Source organism: Triticum urartu, chromosome 7A (assembly GCF_056163025.1).
Source record: "Triticum urartu cultivar PI428250 chromosome 7A, HENAU_Tu73, whole genome shotgun sequence".
Classification (NCBI taxonomy): Eukaryota; Viridiplantae; Streptophyta; class Magnoliopsida; order Poales; family Poaceae; genus Triticum; species Triticum urartu.
In genome coordinates, this window is record NC_141879.1 from 715,671,482 (window position 1) to 715,690,692 (window position 19,211).

The window sequence follows — 19,211 nt, forward strand, 5'->3', positions numbered from 1 at the left end:
CCTGCGCGAGGATATGGCCCTGATGGGTCGTGTATTTTGCATAGTATTCTGCCAGTGTGCGTTGGCTGTTGAGAATGTAGGTGTTGTCGGGTTTTCGCCCCACAGCAGGTGTCTCGTAGGCGAGTTCCTGTGGTGGGTTTCCCGGCGATGCTTTGAACACGCTTTCCCCTTTCCCGTCTCCTTCTCTAGTGTCCTAATGACTGCTGTATTTCCGTTATTCGATTAATGGAAAGGGGTAATGCCCGGTTCAAAAAAACAATATTTACTTGCTCCTCTGGGCTACTGACAAAATTCAGCTTCTCTGCTTTTCGTAGCAATTTCCTGTGTGTGGTCGTTAGTGATAGGAGCAACACACACACGCGTACAAATTCTTTATGCCTGGTTTCATCAGACCTGCAAGCATGAATGCACCTATATGATTGAGCAACAACTAACAAGACATATTGGAATCTTACTGCTTTTGGTTGCCCATAATATTTTCATTTCACCATATTGGGTATATATATATAGGGGCAGTGTTGCAAGCTCACAGGTAATGGTTTCTAGCTTGTAGGAGTCATATTATCTGGCAGCCTTTAGGTGGTCAGGACAAGGGCCGTATCGCAAAGGTGTTCTTCGGAGCGGATTTGGTAACCCATCTGTTCTTTGACCTTTTATGCTACTTATAATCATGTTATAGTTCACTAATTTCTGTAATCAACTAATTAACAGCACACAACTGAGCGTTGCCCACAACGGGCATAACCGACAACAAATGGTGTGTATACACTTGGCATTGCCAACGGAACATCATAGACCTGCAGGCCTTGTTGTTACCAAATGAGAGGGATGCAGATCAGCTGGAAAGTATTTTGAAGTCTGTGCATCACAGGAATAATTTGCTGCATTGCCCAGGTCACTGGTACAGGCACATCAGTTTCAGTAACAGAATCGGTTTCTAGATGTTCTCTTGTGTAGAGAAACATTTCGGTATCTTAAACTGGGCTGACCTAACAAATTAAATCAACTAGTACCACTATCTAGGTTTCAGTTTAGATATATGAAGAGCTAGGCTGAATCAAAGTTTAGATATATGAAGAAATCACTTCGATTTCAGGCATCTGAATCAGAAGTATATATTCGGAGTACTAAAAGGGTCCGCAGATCACGTCCGATCACATCCGCGTACATTGATAACATATAAGTGGGTGATCCAACCATGTCCTTCGGATAGGAATCAGATCTGACCAGTAGAGGCGGGACAGGCGAAGCACATGGCACAAGCTTGCAGAGTTAGAGAGTTAGAGGGAGTGAGAGAAGGGGAGGGATGAGTCGGAAGTGCTATTCTGAGCTCGCGCACAGGTCTGCTCGGTATCCTTCCCGCACGTCGTTCTCGTGATCCACAATCCCACGTGTATAGGCACAGGTATTATTCTCGTATATGCGTGTATGAACAGTCGCACGGGCCCATGTCTGGCATAACGGGCTTGGTACGCCGTTTATCACCTGTGCTCCGGCTCAGACGTGGGCGCAACGTGGTGGGCCGTTACGATGCGGATTCTGAGCCCATGCCGACCGTTGTCTCATTTATTCTTCCGCACCACCGCACCCGCAGACCAATCTTCCTCCCCACGATCGTTCCTCCACTTTTCTTCTCGCTGAATATTTTCTTTGCCGAAACTGCATCCAGATTCTGCATTAGATCCAATTTTGTAATGCCTGACACTGAGAGAGATAGCAGGGTAGGAGCCATGGCAAGAACTCCCCTGTAGCGTTCAGACCCCTCTTCAGAAGAATGGTGGAATGGCTCAACTGGTGCAGGCATATGCAGAGGAGTAGCTACCCCGCTGCTTATTTATTTTTCCTGCCCTTTTTTTCCCGCTCTTGCATTTTGACCTTCGAATGGGATCGGCATAGCACAGGGCGCGGAGCCTCGCAGTCGCACGCACTTGTCAACAAGGCACATTGCTACCTGTCCACTGTTTAATTTGCATGTCCCATCTCATTAGGCAAACATAGCCAACCTCTATTTTTAAAGTTCGGTGAACAAGAATCATGTTTGTTGCAAAGGTAAGCGCAGTCGTCAGACTATATGAGCCAGGTTAGCAAACCAATGCACAGGCATGTTCAGTCTGTCAACAAATAAGGATGAACTACCATATACCATATACTAGTACCTGGTGATCATACTGCCGAAACATTCAGAATGCATGACCATAATACCAAACATTTCACAAAACAATACACCAGCAGCACGCATACTATCTTCAAAATCAGTTCGTAAATTCAGAATGTGCTTCCACGACCCTGCAAATTTCAGACTTGTCAGCACCACTGTTTGAAAATTTCAGAAAGCACGACCATATAGCCAACAAATTCAAATAAAATAACACAGCATCGTGTGACAGAGTTTCGTGTTTATTGTAAAACAAGCCATCAAGGCATTGTTATGACTAACAGCAGACCAGCACACTCAGCAACCATTTGGGAGTGCTACAAAGGGAGTAACCACCGGATACATTTTGTTCTACAGAATTACACTCTTCACGAAAACAGCACATAGAAAAACTTGAAGCGACTGATCAGATGGCACTCATCCGACGGCGGCTTTAGTCTTACTGTTGTATGACTTTGTAAAGTCTAGTGAGAATAATTAATAAAGTGGCCGTATGCATCGTCCAGATGCAGAGGCCGGGGGTCATCCTCCTTTTCTAAAAAAAGATGGCGCTCATCCATAGATCACCTACTCTTTTGTAGTTGTTTCGCCTGTGACCTTCAACGCCACAATTTTTGCACCTTGCCGGTTTGCGAACAGGCTTCAGGATATCGCCAGGTCTGGGCAGGTTGTCCTCTTATGCCCCTGCTGACGACATATCGTGCAGAACCTCATCCATTTGCTTAGACCCTCGTATGGCGCCTTCTCTTGGGCAGTTGTTGGGCGACCCATCTCTTTTCGCTTCTTTGGAGCCAACAATCCAGCCAGCATGTTCCCACTTGTTCACTGAAGTAGCTTCAGCATTCAAAGCTCCGATAGATGCATCTCCACTTCCATCAAGAATTGTCGCCTGCACTGGTGCCTGATTAACGACATCTCCATTTTAAGCTATCCTCCTAGCCCATCCTTCACCTCTGCAAAGTGTTGCATATCTATATCAAGCAACTCTTACTGAGAGACATGAATTTCTCACAGGCCTCAACACTTGTGTCACCCATCCGCGCCAGCTCCATGGCATGCATGTACATGTTGAAATGCCTGAAGCTGAATGGGTTATTGTGGGCATTATCTCTCAGATATTAAGTAAGGTGAGGCAGTAGTATGTCGCGTGCATCTCTGGTCCATCGCTTGACGATGTGTTTCTGTGGTATCTCTATTATATGAATGAAATCCAGCACCTGCACATTTTAACTTTCTCCGTTAGTTCACCATAGGCTGTGCACAAATGTGTCCAACCGCAAAGTGACCATACCTTAAAACATAGCTGCATAGCAGACCCATGTGTGCAAATGGCTCACACTCACATTCAAGTTCATCACCCCCTTCCAGTACATTTACCTCGTACGACACTCTGCAGCACTTTTCTCTCCTTGCAGCCTCCATGTGAATCGCACGATAAAGTTTCCCCTTCTCAAGCTCTTCAACTTGGTATGCCCCACACTCATAGAGTATATGCCCAAACTGCTCGAACATAGCTCATGTGTATATCTTACCAGGATGACGATCGATAGCTAAGTTTGCATTGTAGAGGCCTACTCTGAAACACAGATAAACCAAATTAGTTACTAGGCTAGCAGTTCATATATACTGTCAATCATCAAATAAATCTTACTATTTGTGTCTGTTTCTCCTCGTAGTTCTCCTCTGCTTCCCTGTCAAACTGAAGTCTCATGTACTTCTTGATAAACATATTCACTGGACAACCCGGTGGAACATTATTCTTCAGCATGTTGTTTGTACATTCACTGCGCTGTGTGCTGGTCATCTTTGCACAGAAAACACCTTTGAAATATGGCTTCTCCCACTTGTGCCGTATTTCATACAGTTGCGTCATGTATGAGCGAGTCTTTAGATTGTATTTCTCCACCAAGATCTTCCAAGCTTCCTCGAATTTGTCGATTGTAAGCATGTGATTCACTACCTTGTGGAACTCTGCCCTGAACTCACTCTTCTTGGTGTACAATGAATTCAGTGATTCTTTTGCCTTTTTTTAGCACGTGCCACTTGAACCATCGATGCACCAGTCTGAGGCATTACATTTTTTATGGCAAACTCCATTGCGCAGCATTGATCTGCACAACAAGTTAAATCATATTACAATCCATGTTTCAAAAACATCAATCCTGAAATGGATGAACCACACATTTTTTGTATTATAAAGGTTCAAACATGTCAGAATTGTTTTGGGCGCACTCACTCCCATCATCCTAACGAACTCCGTGAAAACCTACTCAAATGTTTCTCTTATTCATCACGAACCAAAACCCCAGCCAGGATGATACTCTGAAAATGATTGTTCACACCGACGAATAGACCAAATGGCATGTTGTACATGTTTGTTCTGTAAGTCGTATCGAAAGTAACGATGTCTCCAAAGAATGTGTACTGCAACCTGCTGCTCACATTCGCCCAAATCAAATTTGTTATCGGACCATCGTTGTCTGCTTGCACACGATAAGTGAAGTGGCGATCTCTTGAACTGAGTTCTGCGAAAACCTCCATAGTTTCCTCACATCATCTTCAGCCCGCACCCTGGTGATTTTTCCACACAAATTTTTCAGAGCTCTTTTTGTAAAGGGGGGCTTCTCCATTGAGCCCAAAAAAAACTTCCAATAATGTTGTGTACTTTTGCTAGGTTCACATTGTTCTGGCGCAACTGCTCAACCAGATCTCTGCTGTAGACATCAATGTGCTTGTGCAAATGCCAGTGTATTGTCTGCCCATATGTTGGACACAACGAGTGGTTGTGCTGCTCACGATGCTCAGCTATGTACCAACCATTGGCCTTTGAACGGAGCAATCTTATCAGTGTAGGGCATTCGCATCGGCACGATCAAGTGTCCTCCACCCCGGGTTTTCCCTGCAAAACCATTTCCAAGAAAATACCATGGGTCATGTTTGATGAACTGCAAGAGTAATCAGATTAATACAATTTTACGCAACTATGGTTATGGTGGAATACCGCACAAACACAAACTTCCATGCATTTTGTCCTCTCCACATTCAGTCTGCTCTTCCCGTGCCTTATCCCGAACGCCTTCTCCCAGGAGTAGATATTGTGAAAGTCATAGGCCTCGCCGAGCGTATCAAAGCTTGTGCCAATTGCAGGCACGATCACAATCTCCCCTGGTTTCTCAGCGAATCCACGATTAGCCTTCCACAGGGCGCTGGGACGTCCAGGGTTAGGCGTCCTTCCTGGAGCAGCTGCTCCAATTCTCACCCTGTTTCTTAAATAAAAAAAATCACTTTTCCCAGCATGTGTTTATGCTAAATACGGCTATATTAATCAATTGGTATCCACACTTCTCAAATCATTTTCCATTTATGAGGGATGATCCTTTATGTTTGTGTCCAACTCAAAGTCCGATATTACAGTTTATCAACTCAGGTGCACTATATGCTTGCTCATGTCAGGATCCAATATGCAGTGAACTAATCAATATTGCTCAGACTTCTTTTAATCATCAGGTGCATGCTAATCTATGTACCAATTTTAGGTTCCACGGAATTTGTTTGCACTACAAGAAGACATGAATGAAATCTGCTGCCTGGAAGACAGAATAATCATGTGAGCAAGTCAGTTTATGCAATTTTCAAGATCACCCGGCAAAACCAAATGCCATGATTTTCCTTGTTTAGTCGTCTGTTCGGTGCTAGTATGTTCACTACTGGCTAGAGTGAAAGCAACGAGGTCCAAACAATATATTAAACTCTTAATATTGTTTCTATCCCAAAAATATGCACCTAAAATCTCTGTTTGCAAAAAATATTCAACAATTCTGCAGGTCAATTCATGCATTTTCTAACTACAACTTGATAGAACAAATAGTCCCCAAATCCAATCACCCTAATCCAAGAGATTACCTTCTAGTCCAGCCTGGAGTCTTTGGATGAATCGATTGGTCGGATGCATGTGGTTCAACATCCCTTTCGCCCGCAACTCCCCCCTCCGCTGCACAGATCTGGCCGTCCGTGCTACCCCCTGCCATGGGGGGCAGCTCATCCGCACCTATCGCCACCGCGGGGAAGCAGAGCGGCTCCATCGGAAACTCGTTGTCGCTCGCATCGGCCAAATCTAGGACCATCATACATATCCTTTTTTTTTTAAATCTGGCATGAAGGAATAGCAGGCAGTAAGGATGCGTGGGGGGAGGGGATTACCTCCTAATAGGCTGTACACGGAACTCCATTATTCCAACAAACCACTGCTCTGCAATCTCCGCGCCCGCCCCGCCGCCAATATCCGCTGCTCAGAGAGCCATAACCGTCGATGGAGATCCAGCAAAGCGTAGCCAGAGGTAGGAGACAGCCCCGCACTTGTCCTCATCCGTCATTTACTCTTCGGCCTACCGCCGCCTACCGGAAACCTGAATTCCTAAGCCACGGATCAGGAGAAGATCACGGTCCCGAGCCATGGCTCGGGCATTCTCCCGTCACGGCGGCATCCACGCGCTCCGGAGCTGTCGTCGCCTGTCGACCGTATTTCCTTTTCACAGGATTTAAAAATGGTCGACTGCCTGGCTCAGTAAAGTAACGCGTCCCATCCCGATGAAGTAACGAGCCGCCAGGATACCGTGCTCACGTGTGCTCGCGAGCAGAACAACCCAGCATTGGGTGAAATTCACCTTGACGTTTTGACATCAGCCACGCTCGCCGTCCTCGACACGCCACACCTATGAGCATTAAGAGCAACTCCAACAGGCCGACCCAAACGGACTCGGCTGCCCGCCCGCCGTCCGCCCTGTTTTTCATATAGGTCGGCAGTGCGCCCAACGCGCCGACCCATATGTGCAGGCGTGGCCGCCCAATTTTACATTGATTTGCATTTAAACATGTTGTGAAATGAAATAACAAGTAAAATAGTTCTCAAATAAATAGTATAGTTTTACAAGCCAAATACAAATAAAAATGTTCCACATAGTTTTGCAAACGAATAAAAGAAGATACATCTATTGGTTGCCAACATGAGTCCACATATGCTCAACCAAATCATTTTGCAGTTGCACGTAAGTTTCCCAATCACGCATGTCTTCATGAAACTGAGTGAACTGCTCAAATGTTGCCGCTACTTTATGCTCAGGCACAACATTCTCACCCTGAAACTGAAAGCCTTGATCGTACAGACGTTCCGGGCGCTCGTCTTCTACTATCATATTGTGCATGATCACACAAGCAGTCATCACCTCCCATAGTTTCTGCATGCTCCAAGTATTAGCAGGATACCGAACGATGCCCCATCGAGATTGCAAAACACCAAAGGCACGCTCGACATCCTTTCTATCACTCTCTTGCTCTTGGGAAAATCTTTTCCTTTTCTCTCCGACAGGGTTGGGTATTGTCTTGACAATAGTGGTCCACTGAGGATAGATACCGTCACCCAAATAGTACCCTTTGTCGTAGTTGTGGCCGTTGACAGTAAAGTTCACCGGTGGGTTGTTGCCTTCGGCAAGCCTAGCAAACACCGGCGAGCGCTGAAGCACGTTGATATCATTGTGTGATCTAGCCATGCCAAAGAAAGAGTGCCAGATCCAGAGATCTTGAGACGCCACCGCCTCTAGTATGACAGTGCAAGCCCTGACATGTCCCTTATACTGCCCTTGCCAAGCAGAAGGGCAGTTCTTTCACTCCCAGTGCATACAGTCTATGCTGCCAAGCAACCCCGGGAAGCCCCTGCTGGCATTCATCGCCAACAAACGGGTTGTATCTTCAGCTATCGGCTCTCTCAAGTACTCAGGGCCAAACACAGCAATCACAGCCTTGCAGAACTTATACAGGGACTCTAGGCATGCAGACTCGCTCATACGGACGTACTCGTCAATGAGATCACCGGGCACTCCATATGCAAGCATTCGGATGGCGGCAGTGCATTTCTGATAAGAGGAGAAACCAATCTTGCCGACGGCATCCTCTTTGCACTCGAAGTAGTCATCATAGCCGACCACTCCCTCTCTAATACGGTTGAAAGCATGCCTACTCATACGGAACCGCCGGCGGAATTTGTGATGTTTGAACAACGGCTTCGTTGTATCAAAGTAGTCCTTCCAGAGAAGGAAATGCCCGCTCTCTCGGTTACGGTTCAACGCCGGAAGGTGGCCCGGAATGGAGCCACGGAACAACGGCCGCTGGTTGTTGAGGTGGCGATGGACCAACACGGCAGCCAATATCTCCTCCTCGTCGCCGGACGACGAATCGTTGGAGTCGCAAAGGAAATTGTGGAAAAAGAACTCGTCGACGGAGTCCATTTTCGTACCTTGGCAAATTGTCAAACAGTTTGCGGGCGTCGAAGAAGGAGACGGCCGGCGAGGGGAGACGCGGTGCCCACAGACCAGCTGGCTGCCCTGCCGGCGTCCAACTAGTGTGAGGGCGTCCGACGAGCATGCCGGTCGGATGTGGCGGGGGCGGCGAGGCATCTTCTTGGTCGCGGGCGGCTGTGCGGTGGGGGAAGCGGCGGCGGGAACCAGTTTGCTCCCGACGGCAAAACGGCGGCGGTGGGCGACTGGAGGCAGGGGCGGCGTGCTGGGCGGATGTGGAGGCGGCGGCAGCTGGAAGAGTCGCCAGCAAAAATGGGCGACGGCGTCGGTGACGGAGGAGGGTTGCTTGTTGGCCGGGGGGTGAGAGGGGAGGCCAATGTGCCACAGACCAGCGGGCCGGGGACAGGAGTAGACGAGCGCGCGCGCGTCCGTCGCGTGTCCACGCCGACGCAAATCAGGCTCAAAAATGGGCCGGAATGGGTCAACCGCGGACGAAAAACGGATGCGCGTCCGTTTGGGTCGGCGCGTTGGGCCCCCTTTTCTATCCGCGCCGACCCAAACGCGCCGACCCAAACAGACGGCCGCGGACGAAATGGGTCGCCCCATTGAAGTTGCTCTAACACCTAATTATTCACAAATAATATCTTGCACTGATTGCCTATTATTCAATGAGACCTGGCAGTATGACACAGCATATCTCAAAATATAAACTGTATTAGAACATTTAACTTGCACAACCATGTAAAATGAAATATTGCTACAACTAGCTTATTTAAAGTACTCAGTGGTGTCACACATGGGGAATGAAAGACCATGTTGATATAGGTCCCATGTACACTTGTTTATCAACTCACATCGCATAGTAAAGAATGAGAAGGGCCACTTCTACGGAAATGCTAGTATTGCTTTTGAGCAATACATGGGCATAACCGGCATCACAAATACATAAATACATCAAGTTTTATATGAATCACACTTGATAACTCTGTGCAGCTGAATAATGACTACAACCAAGGAATGTATATAACTCGTCATTCCTTTATGTTAAAAACTGCTAGATATGTGCTTCAAAATTATAGTAAGCATTATAGACATGTAGTGTATGTGCTTAAAAAAGAAGCAGATAATCCAAGTTGACATGTGTTAACGGAAAGCATTAACATTGATAAAGTGTAGAAGCAAACTGAAACTGCAAGTTTGTTTCATTCTAATACCAACACATAAAAGACGACCACTTCATAAGTGAAAGGAATAACAAATAACATTCTAGAAAATGAGTAGAAGCTCAGGTATTATGATACTAATTAAATAGCCATATGTAAAATCCTAATTAACCTTCAATCAATTTGAAAAACATGTCATCTCCATGGACCATTCACCTGTAAATTTCATTTGAGACGTACGGGCAGAAGTTCTCATCATGAGGGAAAGAGGCCAAGCTGTTCTGCATGCTCTTCATATGCAGGCCTTCCCATCTATCAAAGTGAAAGTTTGAAGCCCATCAAAGAATCACCTTGTACGTAGGTGGCTGGTAGGGGCGATTTTACCGTACGGGCACCTTGGGCACGTGCCCGTGCTCGACGGCGCCGTTTACATGAAGTCCAACGAGCTAGCCAAGCCATCAGAATCGTTAAACTTGTTGAGATATGCTGGAAAATCGCGAAATAAACGCTGGAAATGAACGAAATGCACTATCTGGGCCGCTTTGACCATTTCCTTGCATATTGGGCCTTTCTCGCTACAACCAAGAGGCCATAGGCCCATTTCTTTGTTTCGTACGTGAAACACGATTCAGAATCGATGGATTGAGGAAGCCATCTTGCTGGACGAGGGACTTCGATTCGCCGGATGGAACTGACGCTCGGCAGCGCGCGCACTGCCCTAGCTACCCCTCGATCTCGGAGGCGGACTGGCCGCCGGCAGAGTGCGGAGAGGAGGCGAGCGGCCGACAAGAGATATGGTGGACGGCGGGGCCTCGACTCTGGCCGGTGACAGTCGCGACTCGCGATCGAAAGCGCAAGGGCACATGGGTCAAAGCGGCGACTCCGCCCAGCGGAATTAGGGCATCTCTAGCCGTTCAGCCCTTCAGGAGACATTTTTTTCGCCGCTTGGGGAGCTGTCGGCGAAAATTTTAGCTTGAGGTTGAAAATATCTTCAGCCGTGAGACACCCCCAAGCGAAGCCGTCGAACGCGTCGCCTTCCGCTACTGCCGCCCCGCGCGTGCATGCGCACACTGGCCGCCGCCCACTTGCCAGCACGGCATGGATCCCGTCGCCGACGCGCCAGACCTGTCGGGCTCCGCCGTGACCGTCCTCAACACCCTGGGCGAGGAGGTGCTCGCGGTCATGTCCCCGGTCTCCATCTGCACAGCGGTCCGCCCGCCCGCCCGCCCGCGCTTGCAGCCCGTGCGCCCATGATGCCAGCCAACACGAGGCTCACCCGCACGCAGTCAGCACGCCTGCAGCGGCTCGCGCTGATCGACTCGCCGCTCCCCACGCCGCGCCGCTCCTGCGCCTCCGCGGATGCGCCCGGCAGCAGCCTGCGGTGCGCCGCCTCGCCGTTGCGCACGCATGTGCCCTTCTCCTGGGAGAGCTCCACCGGCGTGCCCAAGAGCAGGAGGGACACGCGGGAGGAGACGATGCCGCCGCCAAAGCTGCCGCCTGTGCGCTGGCCGCCGCAGTGCCCCACGAGGACCAACTGGTGCTACGGCAACGGGAGCGAGGCCAGCAGCGACGACTGCAATGCGTCGTCCTTCTCCGACGCGCTGGACAGGACGTCCTCCTCGCCCGCGCGGATCGGCTCCTCAGCGTGCGCGCAACATCTCCACCCATGCCGGGGACGCCCGTGGCCTTGATGTGCTTGGCCGGCGAGGGCGACGGGAAGGGGCGCTTGAAGAACCGCCTGGGCGTGGACCTGGCCGGTGAAGGCGACACCCCGGCCGGCAGCGGGCTGGTGCCCCGCGGGGTACGGGCTGGGCCAGGCGACCCCGGGCGTCTGGTGCGCGGGCATGGTCGATCCAGAGTTGCGGCGGAGTGGGGTCCCGGTCCCGGCCGCGGCGGCCGGCGTGGGGTGCCGCGACGGCGGCGTCTGCGGTGCTGGCCGGGGCCGGCGAGTGCGTCTCCGCTTGGCGGCGCCGCGCGAGGTAGCACTGCCCCATGGCCGGGTCCCCGCCTCGGCCTGCCATGCACGCGCTGAGGAAGGCGTTCGCTGGCCATGCACATGGTGGGCCTGGGAGGAAAAGAGGAGAGAGAGTAAGGTCTGAGGCTGACTTGTGGGGTTTTTGCATGCAAAATGGAGTGTCGGTGCCCCCAGCTGCGCCCTAGCTCTTTGGGTTTGGGTTGGTACCGCCGGGCGTAACTTTCGTCAAATCCGGCGCTTTTTGGACTCGTGGGGGCCTGATTGGGTGAAAAAATATGCGCCGGCGATGAAAAAAGCCTCCTGGGGGGACGGCTGGAGATGCCCTTACACTCTAGTTGCGACAGGCGAGCCACAACTAGGTGAGTAGTTATAGTATATAATTTGGTTCTAAAAAAAAGTTATATATTTAATTTATCAAAAAATTGTGCAGTTCTACGTTGATTGTGGCAGATTTAAGTTATGCTTGTTTAAATTTTAGAATTGAGCAGAGTTTTGTTTAACTAGTCACAAGTGGAACCGTGGCAAAGCCTGCAACAAAGGGATGAGCATAAAAATAAACATCGTATATTGGATTTTTCGTATATAAACGTTGAAAGGTTTTAATGAATTATTTGGTGTTGTATCCAATGTTTTTATTTACTTCTACGATATAGTATGAAATGGAAGTGCGTATATTACACATGACAGTAATCTAAAATGTGATACTTGTGGTGTTTATTAGACCAAAGTGAATTTTAACTTATGACCGTGTCCAGGCTTTGGCAATTTGGTAGCTCCGCCACTGGTGGCTGGGACGGGCGGCTCGTTGAACAAACACCTCTTCATGAGTCCGCAACCACCGGAGAAACCTCCACCTTAGCCTGGGAGCAGGCCATCATCATCGACCGCGGTTTGAGCCCTGCAGAGGAGAGCATCGGCAGTGGAGCCCGCCAAGGATGACCATTGCCGCGGCGCGGAGCTTCGTGGGGGTGGGCGGCTCCATGAGGCAACAACAAGAAGCACAAGGAAGAGTTGAAGGCGAAGGAGATGACAACCAGAGTACATGTGGGATGGCTGGCAAGGACTGGTTGGTGGCCTGCAGTGAGAGATGGTGGGTGGCAGCAACGACTAGCAAGGAAGGATGGAGGAGGAAGGGGTGCTGTGCTGTGGGGTCAAGGGGAAATAGGGCTAGGGTTTTTGAAGTGGCGGCTCATGTAAAGCAACGCTCACACGGGGCACCAAACGCGCGTCGTTCACGCGACACACAAGGGGAGGCATGCTCCACACCTCGAAACGCCTCAACCAACCAACATCTACCTGCCACGAGCCCACCGGTCATTAGACCTCGAAAACAATTGCTCTGTCAAAACGAACGCCACTTATTGAATGGCCGAATCGAGCCCAAAGACCAGATTGACCATGATCCAACGGCTAGAAATGCATGAAATCGGGGGCTCAACATGGCTAGCCCCTTAAAGGTATAAATAAATACAACACGCAACAGTGAAAACAAGATAAAAGCATTTGATTATTCAGTTTAATTTGTAATTTAAGTTACTAACATTGACGCTCGGCATGCACTTAGCAGTGGGCAGTGGCGGAGCTGAAAAACCAAGTTGGGCTGGCGAGGGAGTAAAACAGTGCTACCAAATTGGAAACTGGTGCATTTTTTTTTGAACGTCAAGACTTTATTTCTCAAATAATAGCAAGGTCATTTACATAATGGTGAAGAACAAAATCAGGGACGGAAGATTCCCAACTTTCAGAGATTCTGCTGCTAATACAATGCTTCGCAAGACCATCCGCAAGCATATTAGCCTCTCTGTTGCAAAAATCAAAACTAACACTTATAAACTCCATCGACAAGAGAGAACACTCCATCACAACTGGGACATCAATTCCCATATACGTAGTCGGATCAGATATTGCCTCCAAGGCCTGCATACAGTCCGATCCTATGATGATCTTTGTGCATCCCATGTTAGCTGCTAAATATAGTCCGGAGCGGATAGCCAAGATCTCAGCAGATCCTGCGCTTGATACATGAGGTAGAACTTGTGTTGCTGCTCCCAAAAATTTGCCATGGTCATCCCGAGCAACCACGCCACAGGCTCCACGAAGATTCTCCTCATGAAATGATGTATCAACATTAATCTTTATAACTCCACTACCTGGTTTTTTCCACAATTGATCTTTCTTGCGGGTGGCCACTTTTGGTGTATTTGCTCGAACAAAGTTGGTAGCGAGAACTCGTATTGAGATAGCTGTCTGTTCCGGGGTCGTCACTGTCTCCCCTTTCATTACTTGCCTCCGCTGCCACCATATATACCACATAGTAACAAGAATCAGCTCGGCCATTGGAATATCCCCTACTAGTTTCTGTAGTCGGATCAATATGTCCAAATTAACAGAGCCGGACCGGTCCTGTATAACAGCATTATCAATCTCCTCTGTTAGTCCTAGCGATGCCCACACAAGTCGAGCTCTCTCACATGTGAATAAACAGTGCTAGATATCTTCCAAGCCAACTTTGCATATTGGGCATTGTGGGATCAAGGGAATATGTCTGTCCGCTAGCACACCGTAGCACGGTAATACTCCTTTAAGCACTTTCCAACCAAAGTGCTTAATCTTCCCCGGTAATCGGAGGCGCCAAACCTCCTTCCAGACCCCGTTTAGCTGAGCAGTTCCTGGACTATTAACTTCCCTGTAATGCCGACCGAACTGGTGATCAAACTCCACATAATAAGCCGAGCGTACTGAAAATGTTCCAGACTTGATGAATTGCCATGCCACAAGATCTTCTGTAACTTCAACTTGGAGTGGGATTTGTAATATTCTGCTTACATCAACTGGTGAGAACACACTCTGAATAAGTGCCTCATCCCACTGACCCGTATGTGGGTCAATCATATCTTGCACTTTTGACAACATAACTCCCCCTCGAGGGGTAATTACTTTCCTGGTCGGGCTTGATGGAATCCATGGGTCCTCCCAGATATTGATCTGTGAGCCCGTACCCACCCTCCAAATACACCCCCGCTTGAACGTTTGTATCCCCGCAAAGATACTTTGCCATGTGAACGAGGAGCCTTTCTTCGGTCCAGCACGCAGGATATTACCATCCGGATAGTATTTTGCACCTAAAACCTGTGCACACAAAGAGTCAGGATTGTGGATCAGTCGCCAACACTGCTTTGCTAGCATAGCAAGGTTAAAGCTATGAAGGTCTCTGAATCCCATTCCTCCCTTCTTCTTTGGTACACACATCTTCCACCATGCATACCAATGCATTTTCCTTTTTTCCTCTCCATCCCCCCACCAGAAGCTCGATATTTCATCCATGATTGCTTTGCAAATTCCTTTCGGTAGTTTAAAAACAGACATAGCATATGATGGAATTGCCTGAGCTACCGCTTTGAGAAGGATTTCTTTACCTTGAACTGATAGGAATTTTTGCTTCTAACCCTTCAGCCTTTGACACACTCTGTCAACAAGATGCTGGAAGCAGTCACTTCTGTCAACACCCACAATTGTCGGTAATCCCAAATACTTGTCAGACAACGCTTCAGTTAATATATTCAGTACTCCACAAACAGCCTCTCTTTCACTAACTCTGGTATTAGGACTGAAAAATACACTAGATTTAGGTGTACTTACTCGCTGTCCCGAGCTCTCACAATACGTATCTAGAACTCTCTTCAAAGTGCTTGCATTTTGCACCGTGGCTCTCATAAGAATTAGAGAGTCATCTGCAAACAAAAGGTGGGATATTGAAGGAGCATTCCTTGCCACCTTTATTCCTTCAATTCCACCAATTTCCTCTTCATGCATCAACATACTTGATAGTCCTTCAAAACAAATCAGAAAGAGATAAGGGGACAGTGGGTCTCCCTGTCTTAGACCTCTAGTTGGTATGAACTCATCTGTCTCTGTATCATTAAATCTGATATGATATTTAACAGAAGAGACACACTCCATAATTAGCTCAATCCATTGTGCATGAAACCCCAACCTCATCATCATCTGTCTCAAAAATTCCCACTCTACTCTGTCATATGCTTTTAGCATGTCAAGTTTAACTGCACAAATCCCATTCGACCCATGTGTTCTCTTCTTTATGGAATGAAAGCACTCATAGGCAATCAACACATTATCAGTGATCAATCTACCTGGTACAAAAGCACTCTGTGTAGGAGAAATCAACTCAGGCGGGATTTTCTTCAACCTATTCGCCAACATTTTTGAGATAATTTTATACACCACATTGCATAAACTAATGGGTCTAAACATAGTGATTAACTCTGGGCTGTCAACTTTAGGTATTAGCACCACATTAGTGTCATTCCATCCATTAGGGATTTTCCTGTTATTTATAGCTTGTAGCACTTCATCTGTTAATTCCTCTCCAACGATATGCCAAAAACATTTGAAGAATATGGCATGAAGCCCATCGGGGCCAGGTGCTTTCATATCACCTATTTGAAACATCGCTTTTTTTACTTCTTCCCTCGTGTATGGGGCAACCAGGAGGTCATTCATTTGCCCCGTGACTACGGGTTTTACTGTATTCAGTAAAGATTCATCAATCAGCCCTGCCTCCGATGAAAACAGATTCTGGAAGTAATCAAAGATCAGGGGCTTAAGGTTATCATTCCCCTCAACCCATGCATTATTATTGTCTTTCAATCTCTTGATCAAGTTACGACGCCGACGGGCCGAAGCAAACTGATGAAAAAAAAATGGTGTTACGGTCACCGCGACGAAGCCACTTTGCATGTCCCCGTTGGACCCAGTAAATCTCCTCTTGCTTTAAGAGATTTTCAATTTTGAGCGTCAAATCCTGCTGTTTTACACGTGCCTCAGCATCATATGGCTCTCTCATCAGTGCCTCTAATTCCTGTTGCGTTGTTTTCAGTCTGGCTCGAGGGCCCTTCAGAATTTTCCTATCCCATTGATGAAGATCTTTATGTACTGCTGCTAGTTTCTCACTAGCCGAGGGACAAAGCCCCCTGATCTGCCTTTTGCCACGCCGTTCGCACTACTTCCTCCACCAACTCTTCTTCTAGCCATCTTGCCTCAAATTTCCTTCCTGATCGACACCGTGGGCCTGCGACACCCGTCAGGTATTCAGTATCCAAACAGATAGGTCTGTGATCCGACTTACCCATATCCAGGTTTACAAGACCACACAACGGGTGCATCTCCATCCATCCCGGATTTGAAACTGCTCGATCCAATCTTTCTCGCAATGCTCCTCTAAAGAAGGTAAATTTGTCACCATGGTATCCAATATCCTCTAAAGAGCAGTCTGCCAGGGCGTCTTGGAACGCTTTGAGCTTGGACTGCTGCCGCTGGGCTCCTCCTTCCTTTTCTGACGACAGTAGTATTTCGTTAAAGTCCCCAATAACCACCCACGGCAAGTTAGAGTGGGCATGAAGATCTCGGATCAGCTGGTATGTTTTGTTCTTATTATCCCAGCTTGGTTCTCCATACATACCCGTAAGCCTCCATACTCTACCATCCGCTTCTTCCACCGAAACATCAGTGCAATTAAACGTTTAGTCTGGGAGTAGATCCTAACCTCCTTCTTCCAGACTAACAGTAATCCTCCACTTCTACCATCAAGACAGGGTACCACAATCCTATGGTCCATCTCAGTTTCCTCATTATCTCTTCTGCCTTAGTCTCGTCCAAATGCGTTTCAGACAGGAAAAACGCATCCGGATTATTCCGCCTCTGGATGTCCAGAAGCGATCTAACTGTCGGGGCCCCGAGCAAACCCTGACAGTTCCAGCTAATAAGTTTCATTGCTCTCGACCCTCCTCGGAGGAGGACGCCGCTGATTGTTCTGTCGACACTGACATATTGGCCTTCAGCCTTTTGTTATCATGTATCTTTTGAGGGGTACTCATGAGGGTTTTATCAATCTGACTTCCACCTATGTGTTCGATCAGTAGGACTTGATCAGACACAAAACCTGGTGGCGGTGTCACAGAGGAGTTAGCTGCTGCATTAACAGTCCCATCCTGACTAATGAGACGCTTTCTAGCGAAGGGCACAACATCTTTCCCTTGAGGATCATCCTCTCTTTCCGTCTCCATGCTCTCTGATTCTTGTGGATTTAGATCACCAACATTGCCCCTCCCTGCACTTCTTGGTGCTTGGTTTCTGTCAACATCAAAACCCCTCCCTCTGTTCCACATCTCTCCTCCACGACCTGAACCACGGCCACCACCACGACCATAACCGGGTCCGCCAGACGGATCATCAAACTTGACCATTAATCAGTTGCCCCATTCACATTCCTCAACTCTATGAGTTCCATCCCCACATTCTGTTACTAAGTGTCCGATCAGACCACAGTAATTACAGAAATCCGGGAGTTTTTCATATTCCACCGGATACCTCTTGCTCTCTTTCAATGTCAGATGGACAAACCTGACTAGTGGCACATCTAGGGGAAGAAACACCCTAGCTCTCAGATACTTAGTTGGGTTAATTCGTCCTTCATTCACAATAACATTTATTGGAGGAATACCAACCTTCCTAGCAATCTTCTCCGCAATTGTTTTGTTCTTCATAAGACCATCTGGGATTCCGATGACACGTACCCACGCGGGGATACGATCTAGTTTGTAGTCATTCACATTCGTGATTCCATCGTACTCCTCAATGACTACTGCCGCCTTGCGAAAGAGCCATGGTCCTCCATTAATCACTCTGTTCCAGTCACCAAGGCACATCAGCTGCGCGAGGAATATGTTTTCACCCATTGGCTTGAAGGTCACACCCTGCGCTGATGTCCACACGTTCCTCAAAGATTTAAAGAGGGATACATGACTAAAGGGTTTCTGGGTATGAACCCTAAAGACCGCAACCCATCTTGTCTCTTCAATCAGCCCCTCGATTTCTCCGGACAGATCCAATTCCTCCTCTTCCTCCCCATGGAGGTTCAGCACCTGAAATCTATCTTCTAGATTAGCCCTGATCTCTTCATGTTCAGCCCTTTCGTCATCAACTCCCGCGGCGGCCCCCGCCGCCGGCGTTTGCTCCGGTCCTGCCATGCAAGCTCGTCTCCTCTCTCGTACCGTTGGTGGATCACGTAAGGATCGCTCCGCAGGAGGAGTCTTACGTGAGATTTCTTGGATTTTTGGTGGGATAGATGGGAACCCTAGCGATCGCCGCCAGGGGATAGGTGGGAACCCTAGAGCGACGCTAGGGGAAGTTTTTTTAATGACTGGCCGCCCGTCAGTAATTGGAAACTGGTGCATTGTTGTGTGCTGGGCTTCATATCTTCTCCTAGTTTATGCGTGGCTGCTCGGGCCTCTAGGAGCTTCACGGTGGCTGGAGTGTGGGCCTCCCAGGGGGTGCAGCCTTGCATGCGTACTTTGCCGTTTGGTTTCTTTAGTCAAATTTTGCCGCTTGATTAGCGACTACTTGGTTTTTTTTCGAAAAGGGGGGCTTCCCGGCCTCTGCATCAGAACGATGCATACGGCCATAATTATATATAAAAAGGATATTCAACAAGGTCTGAATGTCTAAAAACAAATAAATGGCTAGATCACCAAGAGCCACAACACCAAAAACAAAAGGCTCAAAAGCCACAACCGGCTGGCAAAACAAAGATAGGTAAACTAATCGCCTAT

General features: G+C 48.2%; 2 protein-coding genes and 1 pseudogene across 6 annotated transcripts; all 3 read right to left on the reverse strand.

Moving 5' to 3' along the window:
- Positions 1-2,344: 2,344 nt before the first annotated feature.
- LOC125521676 (uncharacterized) lies at positions 2,345-6,702 on the reverse strand. 5 transcript variants are annotated; one of them, XM_087535427.1, is made up of 7 exons: positions 6,356-6,702; positions 6,059-6,269; positions 5,157-5,421; positions 4,587-5,054; positions 3,807-4,266; positions 3,447-3,731; positions 2,345-3,372 (listed from the first exon to the last, which is right to left on the reverse strand). In XM_087535427.1, the coding sequence occupies exons 2-4, from the start codon at positions 6,235-6,237 to the stop codon at positions 5,028-5,030; spliced, it is 471 nt and encodes a 156-aa protein (XP_087391553.1). In that variant the 5' UTR covers positions 6,238-6,269; positions 6,356-6,702; the 3' UTR covers positions 2,345-3,372; positions 3,447-3,731; positions 3,807-4,266; positions 4,587-5,027. The 5 variants fall into 5 exon arrangements, with proteins under 5 accessions (XP_087391553.1, XP_087391552.1, XP_087391551.1 ...); XM_087535426.1 differs by having other exon boundaries at positions 4,426-5,054; XM_087535425.1 differs by having other exon boundaries at positions 4,392-5,054.
- Positions 6,703-7,143: 441 nt separating this feature from the next.
- On the reverse strand, positions 7,144-8,436 carry LOC147962091 (uncharacterized; annotated as a pseudogene).
- A 9,413-nt stretch (positions 8,437-17,849) lies between these two features.
- On the reverse strand, positions 17,850-18,629 carry LOC147962092 (uncharacterized). Its single transcript, XM_087534051.1, has one exon. The coding sequence runs from the start codon at positions 18,627-18,629 to the stop codon at positions 17,850-17,852; it is 780 nt and encodes a 259-aa protein (XP_087390177.1).
- Between the last annotated feature and the right edge of the window lie 582 nt (positions 18,630-19,211).